This window comes from Loxodonta africana, chromosome 5 (assembly GCF_030014295.1).
Source record: "Loxodonta africana isolate mLoxAfr1 chromosome 5, mLoxAfr1.hap2, whole genome shotgun sequence".
Classification (NCBI taxonomy): Eukaryota; Metazoa; Chordata; class Mammalia; order Proboscidea; family Elephantidae; genus Loxodonta; species Loxodonta africana.
This window is the reverse complement of record NC_087346.1, coordinates 88,306,219-88,328,433: the sequence shown is the minus strand read 5'-3', so window position 1 is coordinate 88,328,433 and position 22,215 is coordinate 88,306,219. Positions and strand designations below refer to the sequence as shown.

At 37.8% G+C, this 22,215-nt stretch overlaps 1 protein-coding gene across 1 annotated transcript; it reads right to left on the bottom strand.

The window, feature by feature from the left end:
• Positions 1-1,411: 1,411 nt before the first annotated feature.
• Positions 1,412-21,861, bottom strand: LOC100676724 (transmembrane protease serine 11B-like). The gene is given in 11 exon segments (XM_003415942.1): positions 1,412-1,573; positions 2,601-2,742; positions 5,827-6,090; positions 7,525-7,642; positions 7,645-7,701; positions 9,118-9,156; positions 18,712-18,837; positions 20,306-20,401; positions 20,481-20,600; positions 21,276-21,317; positions 21,846-21,861. Coding segments are annotated over 11 exon segments (1,182 nt in total).
• Positions 21,862-22,215: the final 354 nt, after the last annotated feature.

Genomic DNA, 22,215 nt, shown 5'->3' with positions numbered 1-22,215 from the left:
GTTGAAGTAGATATCTATACCTGACTGCGCCCAGAACATATTGTTGGCATTTTTTGTGACTCGTGATGATTCCATGCATAAAAGAACAAAACGTTGCCCAGTCCTGCACCATTTTCATGATCATCGGTATCCTTAAGTCCATTGTCGTGGCCACTGTGTATTTTGAGTGCCTTCCAACCTAGGGGACTCATCTTGAAGCACTACATTGCACAATATTCTGTTGTGAGCCACAGAGCCTTCACTGACTAATTTTTGGAAGTAGATGGCTAAGCCTTTCTTCCTAGTTTGTCTTAGTGGGCTTCGCTGAAAACTGTCCACTAGGGGTGACTTCTGCTGGTATTTGAAATACTGGTGGCATAGCTTCCAGCATCATAACAACATGCAAGCTACCACTGTATGACAAACTGGTGGCTGGAATATATTAAGTACTCAATAAACCTATGTTGAATGAATAACTGTGACATTCCTGAAGATTAGGTGGAGATAGAAAAACACCATCTTAACACACCTGGTTAAGGATTGGCATGCCATTGTTATGCATGTCATTTGAATCATGCTTTATAATATAGGAAGAATAAAAGGGCAATACCACAAACTACTGAAGAAATGAGTTTTCTTCTTAGTTTTAGCTGCTTTTTTTATTTTAAGTGATTACAAAAGGTAAATTATTTGTAGAGATTACAAAGTGAGCTCTTTATACTACTGCATATTCACTGTAAGGAAAGTTACTGCAATAAATGCCTCACATAATTTTTGCTGCAAGAGAAGAAAAACAAAATGCTAAAGAAGGACATTAAGAAAATAATATATAAATAATTTCAAGAGTAAACTCTATGACGGTAAACTTAGGTGAGGGTTACAATTTATCAGAGACACTGAAGAGTCACTTTAAGCAAGTAATCTCTCCTCTCTTGTCTTCAGTTTCTTTATCTAGGAATCGAGACACTTGGTCTAACTGAACCTCTGATATCTCTTCTCCACTCCAAGATTCCATTGTTTTATGAGGTGCACAATCTCCCATATAAATAGTAAATTATTGCACGCATTTGTCTCACATATTTCAGCTTAACAATATGCAAATCTAATTTTTAGAACCAAAATAATTTATTAGGTAGATCTAGCATATATGTTCTCATCCTAGCAGAAATAGATTTTTTTTTAATTCTGAAAAACAAATTAAGATCAATTCTAAATATAATGGTGAGATACATCAGAACTAGCCTATTAATAAAAAATAATATTGTAGCCTAATTTTCTTTTGTTTGGTTTTCTTCTTGCCTCCTATATTTTAGATAGAATATTGGTAAAGACCTTTATACATTGATATATAAAAAATGATTGGTTTTCTAAGGACAAAAAGAATAAAATCTTGAAGCAACAGATAATTTCGTCAACAACAACGAAATTTCCTTCAGATTCCAGTCTCAGAGGCAATCCAATTATGATAAGAAGTCATTCACGTATATACCCCTGGTTTATTCTTTTTGCCGCATCCTTTGCTCCAGCTTACTATTCCAACAAGCTGCCAGATATCTCTAGAGTCAGGGTAAGCTAGTGGTCTACCAGAATAATGCTAGAATAAGAACTGTCCATAGAAGAATCCTGATCAGAAGCGGGAAAACGCAGAACTGAATTTCAAATTCTCACGGACTGTAGACTTCCTGAAGCCATGAAGGTTGGATGAACCCCTGAAACCATTGCCCTGGCATAATCTTTAAGCCTTAAACCAAAAATACTCCCTGAAGTCTCCTTAAAGCTAAACAATAGTTTAACTTGACTAGCATTTTAAGAATGATCTCCATGGGATCAAATTGACAACAGCAACTCAAAGGATTACAAAGGAACCTTGGGGGACAATGGATTTGTGTTAATGGGAGAGGAATAACTCAGAGAAGGAGGATGAGAATGGTTACACAATTCAAATGGAGTAATCAGTATCACTAAATGGTACATGTAGAAACTGTTGAACTGGTTTGTTTTGTGTGTATTCTCAACAATAACAAAATAAAATTACATTAAAAAAAAGAACAGAAAAATATTTTTTATCATGTCAAAGAATTTCCCTTTGCCTCACCTCTGGAGTTATCACTATTCCCTGGTCTCCAGAGCTGCCAGATGTTGGATTGTTCAGACCAGAAGTTGATTTCATAATGAATTTAGCCTTGAATATGCAGGAGGTTATTAAGCCGTTGTGTACGTTGCACTGAGCTTATGTTTTCATGAAGAAGTCTTGAGGAACGGGTGACATGAGCACATGGTAAATCCCCTGCTGCAACTCAGAATAAAGAGGGAGCAGCACTTTAAATGTGCAGGTTACCATAAAACAAGGCCATATTTATTTTATAAACTCCCTAAGTATTATTCTTTGTATGGGTTCCTAGACGGAAAACTCCATGAGGTCAGGGAACGTGTTCACCACTGCACCCCCAGCATCTAGGCTCCTGCCTAGAACATAAACGGCTTAATAAATATTTAAGTGGATTGAAATATGAAGCTGCTATGTGGAAATCAATAACACGAAAAATATTTTCTGTTGATAGAAATCTCCATTTATCTAAGTACTTTTGGAGAAAATGAGAAAATAACGTATCTAGACATACCTGACAGGAATCGGTTTCTCCTAACATAAATCCAGCACATAGCATTATATCAGTCACCCTGCCAGAAAGTATATATGGAGCATTGCAATTTTTATTGACAATAAGCTTCACAAGGGCTTGTTGAAGTATCATTGGAAGGGGACTTACAGGCAATAAAAGATTTTTTTTTTTTAATAATTATTATTGTGCTTTAAGTGCTTTAAGTGAAAGTTTACAAATCAAGTCAGTCTCTCACATAAAAACTTATATACACCTTGCTTACATACTCCCAGTTATTATCCCCCTAATGAGACAGCCTGCTCTCTCCCACCACTCTCTCTTTTCGTGTCCATTTCGCCAGCTTCTAACCCCCTCTACCCTCTCATCTCCCCTCCAGGCAGGAGATGCCAACATAGTCTCAAGTGTCCACTTGATCCAAGAAGCTCACTCCTCACCAGCACCCCTCTCTAACCCATTGTCCAGTCCAATCCATGTCCAAAGAGTTGGCTTCAGGAATGGTTCCTGTCCTGGGCCAAGAGAAGGTCTGGGGGCCATGACCACTGGGGTCCTTCCAGTCTCAGTCAGACCATTGAGTCTGGTCTTTTTATGAGAATTTGGGGTCTGAATCCCACTGCTTTCCTGCTCCTTCAGGAGTTCTCTGTTGTGTTCCCTGTCAGGGCAGTCATCCATCGGTTGTAGCCTGGTCTCAGGATGATGTAGTCTCTGGTTCATGTGGCTCTTTCTGTCTCTTGGGCTCGTGATTACCTTGTGTCCTTGGTGTTCTTCATTCTCCTTTGATCCAGGTGGGTTGAGACCAATTGATGCATCTTAGATGGCTGCTTGCTAGCCTTTCAGGCCCCAGACGCCACTCTTCAAAGTGGGATGCAGAATGTTTTCTTAGTAGATTTTATTATGCCAATCGCCTTAGATGTCCCCTGAAACCATGGTCCCCAGACCCCTACCCCTGCTACACTGGCCTTCGAAGCATTCAGTTTATTCAGGAAACTTCTTTGCTTTTGGTTTAGTCCAATTGTCCTGACGTCCCCTGTATTGTGTGTTGTCTTTCCCTTCACCTAAAGTAGTTCTTATCTACCAACTAATTAGTGAATACCTCTTTCCCACCGTCCCACCCTCCCTCCTCTCGTAACCACAAAAGAATGTTTTCTTCTCAGTTTAAACTATTTCTCAAGTTCTTATAATAGTGGTCTTATATAATATTTGCCCTTTTGCAACTGACTAATTTCACTCAGCATAATGCCTTCCAGGTTCCTCCATGTTATGAAATGTTTCACAGATTCCTCACTGTTCTTTATCGATGCGTAGTATTCCATTGTGTGAATATACCATAATTTATTTATCCATTCATCCGTTGATGGGCACCTTGGTTGCTTCCACCTTTTTGCTATTGTAAACAGTGCTGCAATAAATGTGGGTGTGCATATATCTATTCGTGTAAAGGCTTTAATTTCTCTTGGATATATTCCGAGAAGTGGGATTGCTGGATTGTATTGTAGTTCTATTTCTAGCTTTTTAAGGAAGCGCCAAATTGATTTCCAAAGTGGTTGTACCATTGGACATTCCCACCAGCAGTGTAGAAGTGTTCCAATCTCTCCACAGCCTCTCCAACATTTATTATTTTGTGTTTTTTGGATTAAAAATCTCATTGTAGTTTTGACCTGTATTTCTCTAATGGCTAATGATGGTGAACATTTCCTCATGTATCTGCTAGCTACCTGTATGTCTTCTTTAGTGAAGTATCTATTCATATCTTTTGCCCATTTTTTAATAGGGTTATTTGTCTTTTTGTAGTTGAGTTTTTGCAGTATCATGTAGATTTTAGAGATCAGATACTGATTGGAAATGTCACAGCTAAAAACTTCTTCCCGGTCTTTAGGTAGTCTTTTTACTCTTTTGGTGAAGTCTTTGGATGAGCATAGGTGTTTGATTTTTAGGAGCTCCCAGTTATCTAGTTTTTCTTCTGCATTCTTAATAATGTTTTCTGTACTGTTTATGCCATGTATTAGGGCTCCTAACGTTGTCCCTATTTTTTCTTCCATGATCTTTATCGTTTTAGATTTTATATTTAAGTCTTTGATCCATTTTGAGTTCGTTTTTGTGCATGCAGTGAGATATTGGTCTTGTTTCATTTTTTTGCAGATGGATATCCAGTTATGCCAGCACCATTTGATAAAAAGACTGTCTTTTCCCCCATTTAACTGTTTTGGGGTCTTTGTCAAATATCAACTGCTCATATGTGGATGGATTTATGTCTGGATTCTCAATTCTGTTCCATTGGTCCATGTATCTGTTGTTGTACCAGGACCAGGCTGTTTTGACTACTCTGGCGGTATAATAGGTTCTAAAATCAGGTAAAGTAAGGCCTCCCACTTTGTTCTTCTTTTTCAGTAATGCCTTATTTATCCAGGGCCTCTTTCCCTTCCATATGAAGTTGGTGATTTGTTTCTCCATCTCATTAAAGAATGTCCTTGGGATTTGGATCAGAATTGCATTAAATGTATAGATTCCCTTGGTAGAATAGACATTTTTATAATGTTAAGTCTTTCTATCCATGAGCAAGGTATGTTTTTCCACTTATTTAAGTCTCTTTTAGTTTCTTACAGAAGTATGCTGTAGTTTTCTTTGTATAAGTCTTTTACATCTCTGGTAAGATTTATTCCTAAGTATTTTATCTTCTTGGGGGCTACTGTAAATGGCATCGATTTGATGTTTTCCTCTTCGATGTTCTTTTTGTTGGTGTAGAGGAATCCAACTGATTTTTGTATGTTTATCTTGTATCCCGATACTCTGCTGAACTCTTCTATTAGTTTCAATAGTTTTCTGGAGGATTCCTTAGGGTTTTCTGTGTATAAGATCATGTCATCTGCAAATACACATACTAATAAAAGATATTTTTTATGAGGATCTTATCCTCGTCTGTCAGGACAAACAACATTTATGAAAATAAAGCAGTTTCTTTTGTCACAAAAAGAGTGGCCAGACCCAAGCAAGAATAGTGTCTTTCATATGTTTTTTGTGCTGGTTGCCTCACACATAATTCCAGTTTTCCAACCTCCATTCCCACAGATATTTTAGAAACTGAAGACAATGCCATGCTTTTGGTCCCGTCACTTGACACTAGTGGTTTTCTTTTCAGTATACTTATTGGTTAATTAGTTGCATGAGGGAGTGATTCACTGGTTGTTTAAATAATTATTCCCATGAAGCTATTACATTTTTACAGAAAAACTTACCATTCATATAAAGCATTTCCCATCGTGTAACGACAATACTTTCATTTTCTTTGAGCTTCATTTTGGCTTCAGGGAGGCAAATTCTACCAACGTACTTTGTGGAAACAAATTCTTCCACAAGCTGCATGAGAGCAATATCATTGTGAAGCTCAGGATTGCTGTAATTTTCATGAAAAATTATGTTTTGGACTTTCTGTGTCACATATCGTTTATTTACCATACTTCCAAAGTTAACAGTCCAGTGTTCTGAATTATTTTTCCTAGAGGATGCAATTTAATTAGAATACTCTGTGTTCTTAGTTAGTCATTTCATAACTTTAGGGCATGAGGTTCTCAAACAACATCGTACTGTAAAGCACTTAAACTCTTAATTAAAAAAACATACGTGACATGGGGATGTTATAAATTTTGCAGTCACATAAAAATAGTGCTAAGGACAATTAGAATTGTCAGCCCTCTGTAGAGCTTCCCAATTAGAGTCACTGAGGCCTTTGCACCTTGGCTTCTACTTAGATTTCTGTCCACTTTTTATCAATTTAGCACCTCCCATCTTGTTTAACTACTGTCACCTCTCCCTCAAAATGTCAGGTGCTGACTTTTTGTTGTTGTTATTGTTTTAGATTTTAAGACCTTCATTTAACTGTGCCTCTCTTTAATCAGTCTCCCATTCTAAAGGCTTCTGTATCTCCCCACCCTGAACATCAGTGCTACTTAAACTTTATTTCCTTAGAATCAACTCAGGCTCCCCCTCCAGAGGTTTATTTAAAAGGTCTAGCATGAGGCAGAAGGATCTACACTGTTAACAAGAACTCCCTCAGGTGGTCCGTAGTTCGTGTTTTACTCTTTGAGCGTCACCGACTTCTATCTTGTCTTTTAGAGTTGTCCACAATCTTAATATTTTCTAACTATTTTCTACTGTATCTTCTTACAAATTCTACTCTACTTCAAATTGTTCTTTTTGTTTACCATTCACAGAATATAATTTATGTTGTTCCATCTCCACATATTTGAATGAATATTTTTCTTTCCCTTGCTCTACTCTATCAAGCAATCTTATATCTTTAGAGTCCAGATCAAATCTTACCTCTTCACACCTTGATTGAATATGCACTCTTGCTTCCTCAAATTTCCCTAGCACTTAACTATCTGTGTCATATATATGACATTTACTACACTATGCTGTCTTATCATTTTAATTTACGACATTGAAATTTCTTCTGCTAGATCGTAAACTCATGGAAGGCCAGGTAAATTAGAACCTAATTATTGAAACCAAACATACTTGAGTTCACATTTAATTTCTGTCACTTAAGATCTGTGTGATATTGGCCAAGTTACTTCTCTTTCTGAGCCCCAGTTTCCCCCACCTTTAAATATGGCAAATTATACCTTAGATACAGAATTACTGTTATAATTACATGAAGTGATGTAAATAAAGCACTTAATATCAGTCCAAGGTAGCTATTTGGAAAATGTAATTGCTTCCATTCATTTTCCCCTTTGTTCCCAAATTTAAATACCTTCACTGGCCTTCAATTATGCAGGTAATTGTAAATTTCATATGGTTAGGGTGAACCTTCTCACATTTAGGTTTAACAACCCCACCCAGTAACCCAGTGCTGTCGACAACCCAGACCACTCAAAACAGACCAGCACCAAGACTCCTACACGTTAGTTAGACTTCCAAACTTAACTTTGCAAAGCAGTGAGCTGCAGATAATAGCCACTTGCTGCTGACCAGAGAGGCTACACAGTGTTTTTTACCTTTCCATTGCAGGCTGGCCTGCCATGGCCATGCCCCTGCCAAGCTTTTTTTCCATTCACAATTCAGTTTTCTGCTCTGATACTGTTGGTCAGTTGTCTTCCACAACCTGAGGAAAGGATTTATTGACATCACAGCAAGTATCTTTGATAATGCTTTTTAAGCAACATATCTTAAAATATTATTTCTTCTTGTTATTAGCCATCGAGTCTATTCTGACTCATGGTAACCACATGTGTTGCAGAGTAGAGCTGCTCCATAGGGTTTTCAAGGCTGTAATCTTAATGGAAGCAGATTGCTAGGATTGTCGTCCAAGGTACCGTGGAGTGGGCTCAAACTGTAAACCTTTAGGTTAATAATTGAGCACAAACCATTTGCACCACTTAGAAACCTTATAAAACATTGCTTGAAACCCTTCAATGATTGTCCTGTACCTCCTAAGTGATGCTGTTTCCTTTCTGGGATGTACTCTTACAATGGTATTCCATTTCATCTTGGTTCTAGAGATGCCTACTTACACTTCTTTCCAGTCTCAAGTATCTTTCATCTATTGCCTTTTATTGTATCTATTTGTCTATAACTCTCATCTCCCCAAGTAGATTGCAGAATTCCTGAAGGTGGAGGCTGCTTCATTAATGTTTACATCTTGTATAGTATATGCAGTACTGTCTGTAAGGCACCACATATGGAAAATAGATGTTCGTTGAATAAAGGAATGCACGGATTGTGGCATTTTGTGGGCAACATGATATTCTAAAAAGATTTACCTAAAAAGTACAGTGTTGTAGGACGCAGACCCCAAATTCTTGTAAAAAGACCAGACTCAATGGTCTGACTGAAACTAGGAGGACCCCAGTGGTCATGGCCCCCAGACCTTCTGTTGCCCCAGGACAGGAACCATTCCCGAAGCCAACTCTTCAGACAGGGATTGGACTGGACAATGGGTTAGAGAGGGATGCTGGTGAGGAGTGAGCTTCTGGGATCAGGTGGACACTTGAGACTATGTTGACATCTCCTGCTTAGAGGGGAGATGAGAAGGTAGAGGGGGTTAGAAGCTGGCAAAATGGACACGAAAAGAGAGAGTGGAGGGAGGAAGCAGGCTGTCTAATTAGGGGGAGAGCAATTGGGAGTAATAGCAAGGTGTATATAAGTTTTTATGTGAGAGACTGACTTGATTTGTAAACTTTCACTTAAAACACAATAAAAATTTTTTTAAAAAAGTGCAGTGTTGTTTTTACCTTGCAAGATGTGTTTGATATAGCTTAGTTTTTTTTTATTTTCCTCTTATTCTAACTTGTCCCTTTTTCCTTTAAGCCTTTCCTTATTAATGTTAAAATTCATAGGCCACTGTTTTTCAAAAGAAATTCCAGTTAGATATCTGATATACCCAGTAATTTTCGTAAAAGTACCATGGATGATTTCTTCAAGATCTTTTTTAAGAAAGTGATAGAGAAATGCTGGTGAATGTGTTAAATTCATAATAAAATGTGTTAAATTATGAAAAAATTCATAATTCTTAACCTACAGTTGTTGGCAAACTTTTCAGCATTAGCTTTGCTGATTGCTGAAATAAAAAATTAAAACATAAAATTGATAAATTATCAACCAAGCAATTGACTTCAAACTAAGGACATAAATGCTTAGTTTCCCAACCAATTACATTCAACATTCGACTATTAACACAAGTTCATGTATTGAGGCCCTCTCGTTCTACTTCTCTTCTTTTGGCCATCTTTCCACATCTCTACCAAGAAGTACAGGGAAAATAAAAAGGAAGTAAAAGAGCAAAGCTCTCAGTATTATGATATTTGTAGTAAAATACTCAGTGAGGTAAGAAGTGAACACTCTGACTATAAGTGGGGTTGGACATTATCTTTGGATTTCTTTCCCTACAGTAATTCCCATTACTCTGGAATATTCAGAACTATCTATATTTTAGGAAAAATAATCAAAATTCAAATTATTTTTCGCTGGACCCATTCTGCTTTTTAGAGCAGTTTTCTTACTAAGAATGAATTGCAAAATTTTGAGAATTTAACTTAAATTTAAATCTTTTTTCTATTGATAGGAGAGAGAGAAGTGGAAGAGGAAAGAAATGAAGGAAGGAGCCCTAGGAAATGCTGACTACACTCTCTGAGTGATAGATGGACAATAACCTATGCATTCCCCTTTCCAAAGAGCTACCCACAATGAAATATTGTTCCCTTGAGGAGCTCTACTGAAAACTCACTTCTTTTTTTGGCAAAAATATATACACAGCAAAACATAGACTCATTCAACATTTTCCAAATGCAAAATTCTGTGATATTGGTTACATTCTTCATGTTGTGTCATTATTGTCAATGTCTCTACACAAATTATTTCAACCTCATTAACTTAGACTCACTGCCTTCTAAACTTCTCATCCATAATTTGTAGTTACTATTAATAATTTGATTTTATATAGATAATTCCTTAAAAAAGTGCCATGCTCAAGGTAATCATTTTTTAACCAGTTGAGCTAAACTGTTATTTGATTTAAAGATGACTTCAGTGTATAGTTTCAGTTCAAGGTTTAAAGATTATCTCAGGGCAATAGATTCAGGGGCTTTTCCAGTCTCAATGGGTCCAATAAGTCTTGATTCCATATGAATTTGAAATTCTATTTCACATGTTTGCCTTTTGATCAATATCCATCTACTGAGTCCTTGATCAAAATGAAAAAATTCACTCCTTGTGAGTGACCTATTGGTGATAGGTTCTGTATTCTGAGACAAAGGAGCTGTAACTGGCACCTGTCAGCAGTTCTAGCCTTCAGCAGCCTAGGATCAATTGATGGGCTGGAAGAACCACAAAACTGGGCTGAGAACCACATGATTATCACCTACCAAGCACTTTAATAATAAAAATAAGGGTTTTAACACTTTTGTGAGATCTTCTAGATCTCTACAAACTTCACTTCCTTGTATGGGGCAAAATCCTATCATTTTCTTTTCTTGCTCTTACAGAATTATTCCAGACATTGTCTTTTTCTTAAAAGCAGTATTACTTCCATTCTTCCATAAGAATCAATGAAGGAGGCGGAGCCAAGATGGTGGAATAGACAGACGCTTCCATCAAGCACTCTTTACAAAAAAGATCAAAAAAAACAAGTGAAATGAGTATATTTGTGACAAGCTGGGAGCCCTGAACATCAAAGGCAAGCTTAGGCAACAAACTGAGGGGCAGGGAAGGAAGAGACTGTTCAGAAGCAGAGAGAAGTTACCGGACCTGAATCACGGGGAGCCCTCAGGCATCATTCCCAGAGCGGCAGTGGCGGTGGGCTGGTACTAGCGTAGGGCCACAGTTTCCTCATGGAGAAGCAGCCAGCCACACAGACCACTCACATCTCCAGAACCTGAGGAGAACAGCGTGCTCTCGGCCAAAGCTAAGTACTTGGGTATATTTTACCATGCGTCCCCCCACCACCCCCAAACCAGCTTCAGCAGCTGAATCCCTAGGCCTGAAATAGATCCTGGTGAGCAACAGGAGCTGTCCTCCCAGCCTTGGGGAAGGAAAAAATTTCCAACTGGGGGGAAAAGATAATTTGCTAGCTCCATTAAGTGGGGGAGCTCAGGACAGAAGTGGCTCCTGTCCAGGCATAAACTGTCTGTGGACCTTGAGCACCCTTCCCTTCTGCATGGACCTATGTGGGCCTATTTTGGGAAAATAGGCCCTTGTTGGCAAACTCCAACCATTTCCGCAGTGTGGTGGAGAGGTGGGTGTTTGATGTTTGACATTGCTTTGCCTGTTAAACAAGGTCCTCACCTACCCACAACAGGGACCTAAGGACTGGTGGCTCCACTTGGGTCACCCAGCCGCCCACGACAGGGGTCCAGGGATAAATGGTACTCCCAGTCCTTACAACAAAAACTTTGGGTGCCCATGGTCCCTATGCAGAGCCCACCCAGCAGCACGCTCTAGGGAACAGAGATGTGTTTTCCTCAGAGACACTTGGGGGTCAGTTCTCAGCTCCCTGGCTTCTTCAGAGTGTGATCCCCGCTGCAATCAGATACAAGTATATATGCCAATCACCCCTGCCCCTCTAACACTGTACAACAGAGCCTGTACCACACACTTGATGATCAGCTATCTGGAAACCTGAGCTGAATTCATACAAGAAAATTGAATGGACTCCTAGACTGATATACCTGATAACAGCTCTAGTTAGCTGGGGACAGGACACCACAGCTCCAAAGGCAAAAATAATCAAGCTAGCTCACTCAAGCAACCCATAGGGGTATACCAAAACAAAACAAAGCAAGCAGCTATGACACAGTAAGCAAGCATAAACTAATACAATAACTTATAGATGGCTCAGAGACAACAGTCAATATCAAGTCACATAAAGAAACAGGCCATGATCACCTCAACAGGCTCTCAAAACAGAGAATCCAGGGATCTTTTAGATGAAAGTGCATTCCTGGAATTACCACATGCAGTATACAGAAGTTTAATATACAGAACCCTTCAAGACATCAGGAAGGAAATGAAGCAATACGCAGAACAAGCCAGAGAACACACAGATAAAGCAACTGAAGAAATCAGAAAGATTATTCAGAAATGTAATGAAAAGTTTAATAAGCTGGAAAAATTCATAGACAGACAGCAATCAGAAATTCAGAAGATTAACAATAAAATTACAGAATTAGATAACAATAAAAAGTCAGAGGAGCAGAATTGAGCAAGTAGAAGCTAGAATTTCTGAACTCGAAGAAAAATCACTTGGCACTAATATATTTGAAGAAAAATCAGATAAAAGAATTTAAAAAAATGAAGAAACCTTAAGAATCATGTGGGACTCTGCCAAGAGAAATAACCTGTGAGTGATTGGAGTACCAGAATAGGGAGGGATAACAGAAAATACAGAAGAAATTGTTGAGGATTTGTTGGCAGAAAACTTCCCTGATATTGTGAAAGATGAGAAGATATCTATCCAAGATGCCCATCAAACTCCATATAAGGTAGATCTGAAAAGAAAGCCACCAAGACTTATTATAATCAAGCTCGCCAAAACCAAAGATAAAGAGACAATTATTAGAGCAGCGAGGGATAAAAGAAAAGTCACCTACAAGGGAGAGCCGATAAGAATAAGCTCGGACTACTCAGCAAAAACCGTGCAGGCAAGAAAGCAATGGGAAGACATATTTAAAAGATTGAGGGGAAAAAAAAAATTGTCTGCCAAGAATCATATACCAATCAAAACTCTCTTAAATATGAAGGTGAAATTAAGATGTTTCCAGATAAACACAAGTTGAGGGAATTCGTATAAATCAAACCAAAACTACAAGAAATACTAAAAGGAGTTCTTTGGTTAGAAAATCAATAATATCAGGTATTGACCCAAGACTAGAACACTGGGTAGAGCAAGCAGAAGTCAACCCAGGCAGGGAAATCCAAAAAAAAAAAAGCAAGATTAAAAAAAAAAAAAAAAAAGCTCATCACAGGGTAATGGTGATATTATATAAAAGAAGACAACATTAAAATAATAAAGAGAGACTAAGAAATATAATCATACACCTTGCATATGGAGAGGAAGATACGGCGATACAAAGAAATAAAAATTAGTTATAAATTTAGATAAATAGGGGTAAATAATAAGGTAACCACAAAGGAGACAAACTATCCTACTCATCAAAATAAAATTACAAGGGAAAAATACAGACTCAGCAGAAACAAAATCAACAACAACAAATATGGGGAAAGGACAATACACAAAGAAAATCTACTGAGCACATAAAATCAAGTGGGAAAAAGAAGCTGTCAACTCACAAAAAAAGGCATCAAAATGATAGCACTAAATTCATACCTATCCATAATTACCCTGAATGTAACTGAACTAAATGCACCAATAAAGAGACAGAGAGTGGCAGAATGGATTAAAAAACAAGATCCGTCTATATGCTGCCTACAAGAGACACACCTTAGACTTAGAGACACAAACAAAATAAATCCCAAAGGATGGAAAAAAATATATCAAGCAAACAGCAATCAAAAAAGAGCAGGAGTAGCAATATTAATTTCTGACAAAATAGACTTTAAAGTTAAATCCATCAGAAAGGATAAAGAAGGACACTACATACTGATTAAAGGGACAATACACCAAGAAGATATAACCGTATTAAATATTTATGCACCCAATGACAGGGCTGCAAGATACATAAAACAAACTCTGTCAGCATTGAAAAGTGAGATAGACAGCTCCACAATAATAGTAGGGGACTTTAGCACACCACATTTGGTGAAGGACAGGACATCCAGAAAGAAGCTCAATAAAGACATGGAAGATCTAAATGCCACAATCAACCAACTTGACCTTGTAGACATATACAGAACACTCCACCCAACAGCAACCAACTAGACTTTCTTTTGTAGTGCACATGGAACATTCTCTAGAATAGACCACATATTAGGTCATAAAGCAAGCCTTAGCAGAATCCAAAACATTGAAATATTACAAAGCATCTTCTCTGGCCATAAGACCATAAAAGTGGAAATCAATAACAGAAAAAGCAGGGAAAAGACATCAAACACTTGGAAACTGAACAATACCCTGCTCAGAAAAGACTGGATTATAGAAGACATTAAGGATGGTATAAGGAAATTCAGAGAATCCAATGAGAATGAAAACACTTCCTATCAGAACCTTTGGGACACAGCAAAAGCGGTGCTCAGAGGCCAATTTATATCAATAAATGCACACATCCAAAAAGAAGAAAGGGCCAAAATCAAAGAACTATCCCTACATCTTGAACAAATAAAAAGACAGCAACAAAAGAAACCCTCAGGCACCAGAAGAAAACAAATAATAAAAATTAGAGGTGAACTAAATGAAATAGAAAACAGAAAACAATTGAAAGAATTAACAAGACCAAAAGCTGTTTTTTTTTAAAAAACTTAACAAAATTGATAAACCATTGGCCAAACTGACAAAAGAAAAACAAGAGAGGAAGCAAATAACCCGAATAAGAAATGAGATGGGCAATATTACAACAGATCCAAGTGAAATTAAAAGAATCATGTCAGATTACTATGAAAAACTATACTCAAACAAATTTGAAAACCTAGAAGAAATGGATGAATTCCTAGAAACACACTACCTACCTAAACTAACACAAACAGAGGTGGAACAACTAAATAGACTCATAACATAAGAAGAGATTGAAAAGGTAGTCAAAAAACTCCCAACAAATAAAACCCTGGTCCTGACGGCTTCACTACAGAGTTCTACCAAACTTTCAGAGAAGAGTTAACACCACTACTACTAAAGGTATTTCAGAGCATAGAAAAGGATGGAATACTACCAAACTCATTCTATGAAGCCTCCATATTCCTGATACCAAAACGAGGTAAAGACACCACAAAAAAAGAAAATTACAGGCCTGTATCCCTCATGAATGTAGATGCAAAAATCCTCAAGAAAATTCTAGCCAATAGAATTCAACAACATATCAAAAAAATAATTCACCATGACCAAGTGGGATTCATACCAGGTATACAGGGATGGTTCAACATTAGAAAAACAATTAATGTAATCCACCAGATAAATAAAACAAAAGACAAGAATCACATGATTTTATCAATTGATGCAGAAAAGGCATTTGACAAAGTTGAACACTCATTCATGATAAAAACTCTCAGCAAAATAGGAATAGAAGGAAAACTTCTCAACATAATAACAGGCATTTATACAAAGCCAGCAGCCAACATCACCCTAAATGGAGAGAGCCTGAAAACATTCCCATGGAGATCGGGAACCAGACAAGGATGGCCCTTATCACCACTCTTATTCAACATTGTGCTGGAAGTCCTAGCCAGGGCAATTAGGCTCGATAAAGAAATAAAGGACATCCAGACTGGCAAGGAAGAAGTAGAAGTATCTTTATTTGCAGAAGACATGATCTTATACACAGAAAACCGTAAGGAATCCTCCAGAAACCTACTGAAACTAATAGAAGATTTCAGCAGAGTATAGGGATAGAAGATAAACATACAGGAATCAGTTGGATTCCTCTACATCAACAAAAAGAACATCGAAGAGGAAATCACCAAACCAATGCCATTTACAGTAGCCCCCAGGAAGATAAATAAAATAATAAGATAAATAAAATTAAAAAAAAGGAAGATACTTAGTGATAAATCTTACCAGAGATGTAAAAGGCTTATACAAAGAAAACTACAGTACACTTCCGCAAGAAACCGAAAGAGACTTACATAAGTGGAAGAACATACCTTGCTTGTGGATAGGAAGACTTAACATTACAAAAATGTCTATGCTGCCAAAAGCGATCTATACATTTAATGCAATTCTGATCCAAATCCCAAGGACATTCTTTAATGAGATGGAGAAACAAATCACAAACTTCTTATAGAAGGGGAAAGAGGCCCCGGATAAATAAAGCATTACTAAAAAAGAAGAACAAAGTGGGAGGCCTTACTTTACCTGATTTTAGGACCTACTATTTTTTGTTTTTTTTATCCCGCCAGAGTAGTCAAAACAGCCTGGTCCTGGTACAACAACAGATACATGGACCAATGGAACAGAATTGAGAATCCAGACATAAATCCATCCACATATGAGCAGTTGATATTTGACAAAGACCCCAAAACAGTTAAATGGGGGAAAAGACAGCCTTTTTAACAAATGGTGCTGGCATAACTGGATATCCATCTGCAAAAAGATGAAACAAGACCGATATCTCACTGCATGCACAAAAACGAACTCAAAATGGATCAAAGACTTAAATATAAAATCTAAAACGATAAAGATCATGGAAGAAAAAATAGGGACAACATTAGAAGCGCTAAAAATACATGGCATAAACAGTATAGAAAACATTACAAAGAATGTAGAAGAAAAACTAGATAACTGGGAGCTCCTAAAAATCAAACACTTATGCTCATCCAAAGACTTCACCAAAAGAGTAAAAGACTGCCTACAGACTCAGAAAAAGTTTTTAGCTGTGACATTTCCGATCAGCGTTTGTTCTCTAAAATCTACATGATACTGCAAAAACTCAACTACAAAAAGACAAATAACCCAATTAAAAAATGGGCAAAAGATATGAATAGACACTTCACTGAAGAAGACATTCAGGTAGCTAACCAGATATATGAGGAAATGGTCACGATCATTAGCCATTAGAGAAATGCAAATCAAAACTACGACGAGATTTCATCTCACTCCAACAAGGCTGGCATTAATCCAAAAAACAAAATAATGTTGGAGAGGCCGTGGAGAGATTGGAACATTTCTACACTGCTGATGGGAATGTCCAATGGTACAACCACTTTGGAAATCAGTTTAGCGCTTCCTTAAAAAGCTAGAAATAGAACTACAATACAATCCAGCAATCCCACTTCTCGGAATATATCCTAGAGAAATAAGAGCCTTTACACCAACAGATATATGCACACCCATGTTTATTGCAGCACTGTTTCCAATAGCAAAAACATGGAGGCAACCAAGGTACCCATCAACGGATCAATGGATAAATAAATTACGGTATATTCACACAATGGAATACTATGCATCGATAAAGAACAGTGAGGAATCTGTGGAACATTTCATAACATGGAGGAATCTGGAAGGCATTATGCTGAGTGAAATTAGTCAGTTGCAAAAGGACAAATATTGTATAAGACCACTATTATAAGAACTTGAGAAATACTTTAAACTGAGAAGAAACATTCTTTTGTGGTTACGAGTTGGGGGAGGGGGAGGGTGGGAGAGGGGTAGTCACTAATTAAAAAAAATTAGATAGTAGATAAGAACTACCTTAGGTGAAGGGAAAGACAGAACACAATACAGGGGATGTCAGGACAATTGGACTAAACCAAAAGCAGAGAAGTTTCCTGAATAAACTGAATGCTTCAAAGGCCAATGTAGCAGGGGTAGGGGTCTGGGGACCACGGTTTCAGGGGACATCTAAGGCAATTGGCATAATAAAATCTATTACGAAAACATTCTGCATCCCACTTTGAAGAGTGGCGTCTGGAGTCTCAAAAGCTAGCAAACAGCCATCTACGATGCGTCAATTGGTCTCAACCCACCTGGATCAAAGGAGAATGAAGAACACCAAGGACACAAGGTGATTATCAGCTCAAGAGACAGTAAAGGCCACATGAACCAGAGACTACATCATCCTGAGACCAGAAGAACTAGATGTTGCCTGGCTACAACCGATGACTGCCCTGACAGGGAACACAATAGAGAACCCCTGAGGGAGCAGGAGAGCAGTGGGATGCAGACCCCAAATTCTCATAAGATCAGACTTAATGGTCTGACTGAGACTGGAAGGACCCCAGTGGTCATGACCCCCAGACCTTCTGTTGGCCCAGGACAGGAACCATTCCTGAAGCCAACTCTTCAGACATGGATTGGACTGGACAATGTGTTGGAGAGGGATGCTGATGAGGAGTGAGCTTCTTGGTTTAGGTGGACACTTGAGACTATGTTGGCATCTCCTGCCTGGAGGGGGGATGAGAGGGTGAAGGGGGTTAGAAGCTGGCAAAAGGACACGAAAAGAGAGAGTGGTGGGAGAGAGCGGCTGTCTCATTAGGGAGACAGTAATTGGGAGTGTGTAGCCAGGTGTATATGGGTTTTTGTGTGAGAGGCTGACTTGATTTGTAAACTTTCACTTAAAGCACAATAAAAATTATGTAAAAAAAAAAAAAGAATGAAACCTCCCCATCTCTACCTTCACTATTACCCTTGCAATCTCCATACTCAATATCCAAGAAAACCCTACATCTGTTTCCTGTCATGAGAGCCCAACAAAAGCAGGGCATAGAGAGGAAAGATGCTTTAACTAGGACACTTCACCTCCTTTTCTGTATGTAGCAGCCAATCTCTCTAACTTCATCTGCATGCTGCGTTTAAGCCTCATTCCTATCAATCTTCAAAGATTCTATGATATTACCCCTTGCACTACCCAGTCACTGCTCAGAGTGCCAGAGTTTGGAAAACATACTTTTACTAAACAATTTCCTATTGTTTAGTAAAAGCTCATCAAAATGAACTCTTGATTCATTTTTTTAGTACTTTTTTTAATAGCCCAAAAACTTAATAAATAGAAAATTATGGAAATAAGCAAAATACCCGTAAGTATAATGGCTTTAGGAACTGCATTCCAGGATGCCACATTGTCTTTCAGCTTTTGATGTAAGACAGCTTCAATTTTGGTCCTGATGTTATCCCTCTTTGCTGGAGGGAACTTATTATAAGCTGTAATTGGACATTCAAATGACTGATACAAGGACTAGAAAATCAAATATTCTAGTGAGGTGCTTCCTTATTCTGTACATGTTTTGTGAATATACTGAATCCTCAACCTTACTTTCTCTCCCTATATATTACAGACCATACATAGATATTGTTTATAAAGTACAAGAATCTCTAAAAATCTCCTAATTTTATTCAGAGGTGTTGTTCATGGAAGGAGAAATCAAAATTCTTCAAACGTAGATGAGAAAGTTATTATTGGTCAAAAAAAGATTGGTGTGAGTAAAAACCAGTGTCTCCTCTATCTTACTTTTGGAGAAGGAAATGAGTAAGAAGCTAAAGCAGGGAAACATTCAAGAGACAATTTCCAGCATGTATTCAGGAGCCAGAAATGAGGTTCTTCCTATGATTCTTGTACATGCTCAGTCTGCCCTCGATAAACATAATGAGAAAGCTCAGAAAGATAACTCTAAAGCATGAAGACAATCTCAGCTGTCTACATGGTCAGTATATTCTTTTCATGAATAAGAAAAACAGGTTAATTCATTTTGGAAGACTTCCAAACCAAACTGTATATTAATACATTACGTTAACACATAATAAGTTTTTTTTTTAACTCATAATTCTATTTTCAAATGATTACGATGAATTGAAAGTACTTTGAAGGTTTCTGTTTTTCTGAAGGTAGGCAGGTTGGTTGCTTGATTGGACTTTTTTGTTCGTTTGTTCATTTGTTTTTTAGGGAATTCAGACCTCCCTAAAATGGATGCCAGCAATTACCAAATTATGCATACTTTCTCTCTTTATCATTCACTTTATGCTCCATGGCAACCTTCTCCCCTCCTGCTACGCTATCATTCCCGGCCACTCTTCAAAGATAAATGTGGTCTTCAAAGATTCACTTTGCTTCACAACCATTGTAGGGATAGACTAAAGAGACCAAGAGAGAATTATTTTAGGGAAGATATGGCCAGATGAGGAAACCCTGGTGGCGTAGTGGTTAAGTGCTACAGCTGCTAACCAAAGGGTTGGCAGTTCGAATCCACCAGGCGCTCCTTGGAAACTCTATTGGGCAGTTCTACTCTGTCCTATAGGGTCGCTATGAGTCAGAATTGACTCAACAGCACTGGGTTTGGTTTTTAGTTTTGGATGGCCAGATGAATATAGGAAGGAGGAGAGGTGGTAGTATATAGATGGCAAAACAATCAGGTTGGACTCCTTGTTTTCCACTGAGTAATAATTATCCTTTAATCATAGAAGCCAGTTAGGACTAGCCACCACTGTTAATGTTACAATTCTTCTGCACTTGCAGAGCAGATTACAGATTTCTACATAACAGTTCTTAATCTGAACAGAAGTTTGCTAAATAGAGTGATGCTTTCGTTTATGGAGAGCGTAACCTTCCTTCCTTCCTTTCTTTTTACCTTCTTTTATGTCTGTGCTTGTCTTTTTTGATGTTGTTATTTAAAACCCTTTCCATAAGGTCTTGAAGGAGTTTGAGCTGATAGAAATTTGATGACATGAGAGTCGATATATTCTTTGTATATACTAGAATTTTGAAATGCATCTGCCAAGAAATTAAAAAATTGAACCACTATGTCAAATTCAATCAAATTTGTAATGAAATTAATAAGAAAGGCTCTAACTTACCTGAGTCACCATATCTTTGCTCAAAGGGGTGCCCACTTGTGAAGCTGCATTTTCACACCTGGCATTGTATATAACTCCAAAAATATGAAAATTGCCTTGGTAATAGTAGATCTTTCCTGTGAAATAAAGAAATACTCAAAGAGTTTTGAAATAGGAAGTGGGCTCAAGTCCATTCATAGCTCTGCCTCAAAACTAAAACTCAACCCAGCTTTAGAAATAAAGAAGGAGGAACAAAAAGGGGTTTGGGAAATGAAGGGTAATGAATACCCACATATGCCATAAATGGCAACCACCCAGCATTCAAGCAGCCCTCCTGCTCATTCTCTTCACGTCAGTGTCCTGAAAAGTCCAGCATACTCTCAGAGTCCTTCTCAAAACAGTAATCCAGATAGCTGCTAAAAATCAACCTAAGTATGCAATACAGATGAAATCTAATTTATGTGTGTAATCTAAACTTTTCTAGATTAGTGGTTAGCCCAGTTTACCTTTCTAAAAAAGTAATGCTGATATAGGAAACATTGTAAGCATCAAAGTGTTCAGCACTTAAGTCTCACCCTTTTCCCTCACAGTTGGTGATATAGCTTATCAAGTGGATCAAGGAGGCATCTGGTTTAAAAACTCATAAACTTCTGTACCAAGTAAATACAAAAGTATTCTACTGAAATAAAATAGTAAGTAAATAAGAAAACTTTCCATGCAAAAATTTCATACTGGTGTTGGTTCTTGTCAATTTTTAAAACTAAACAGAAAATCAGTTGTAAAAGTGAAATGGAAATATAGTTAATATTGACCAACTGCAAGGAAATGAATAAAGAGACCAATGAATGGTGGCTCTCATTATGCTTGGAGTGATGACAGTCTTGGAATCCCACCATCCATACTGGCAAATATCTTCTCCCAGAAGATATACTGGGTCTAGGAAGGGAAGAAAAGACTCAAATCAGGTGACAGTCTAAACCTAAATAACTCTTCTTCAACTCATATAAGATGACTTAATTTTTGTATTAGTTCCTTGCATTATTTTAAAGCCTAGAAGACTCAAATACCTTAAAGAGGATAGAATCTAAAGTTCATTCATTTAACAAGTCATATTTGAGCACCTACTACGTGCCAGATACTGCATTAGCTGCTGGAGGTATAGTAGTGAACATAATAGACATGGTTCTTGCTCTCATATTGCTGAGGAGAAATTGATTTTTTTTTTTAATCTAAAACAGGTTACCAAACATTGTATTGGTATGATTGTGTCTTTGTACTATGACCATATTATTTATGTTCCCCATGCATCTGTCAGTTTGTTGTACTGTGGGGGCTTGTGTATTGTTGTGAAGCTGCAAGCTATGCCACCAGTATTCATATACCAGCAGGGCCGCCCATGGCGGATAGGTTTCAACTGAGCTTCCAGACTAAGACTAGGAAAAAGGACCTGGCGATCTACTTCTGAAAGAATTAGCCTATGAAAACCTCATGAATAGTAGCAGAACACTGTCTGATATAGTGTCGGACGATGAGCTCCTCAGGTTGGAAGGCACTCAAAAGAGCTGCCTCCTCAAAGCAGAGTCAACCTGAACAATATGAATGGAGTCAAGCTTTCAGGACCTTCATTTGCTGATGTGGCACGACTCAAAATGAGAAGATACAGCTGCAAACATTCATTAATAATCAGAACATGGAATGTATGATGTGTGAATCCAGGAAATTGGAAATTGTCAATAATGGAATGGAACACGT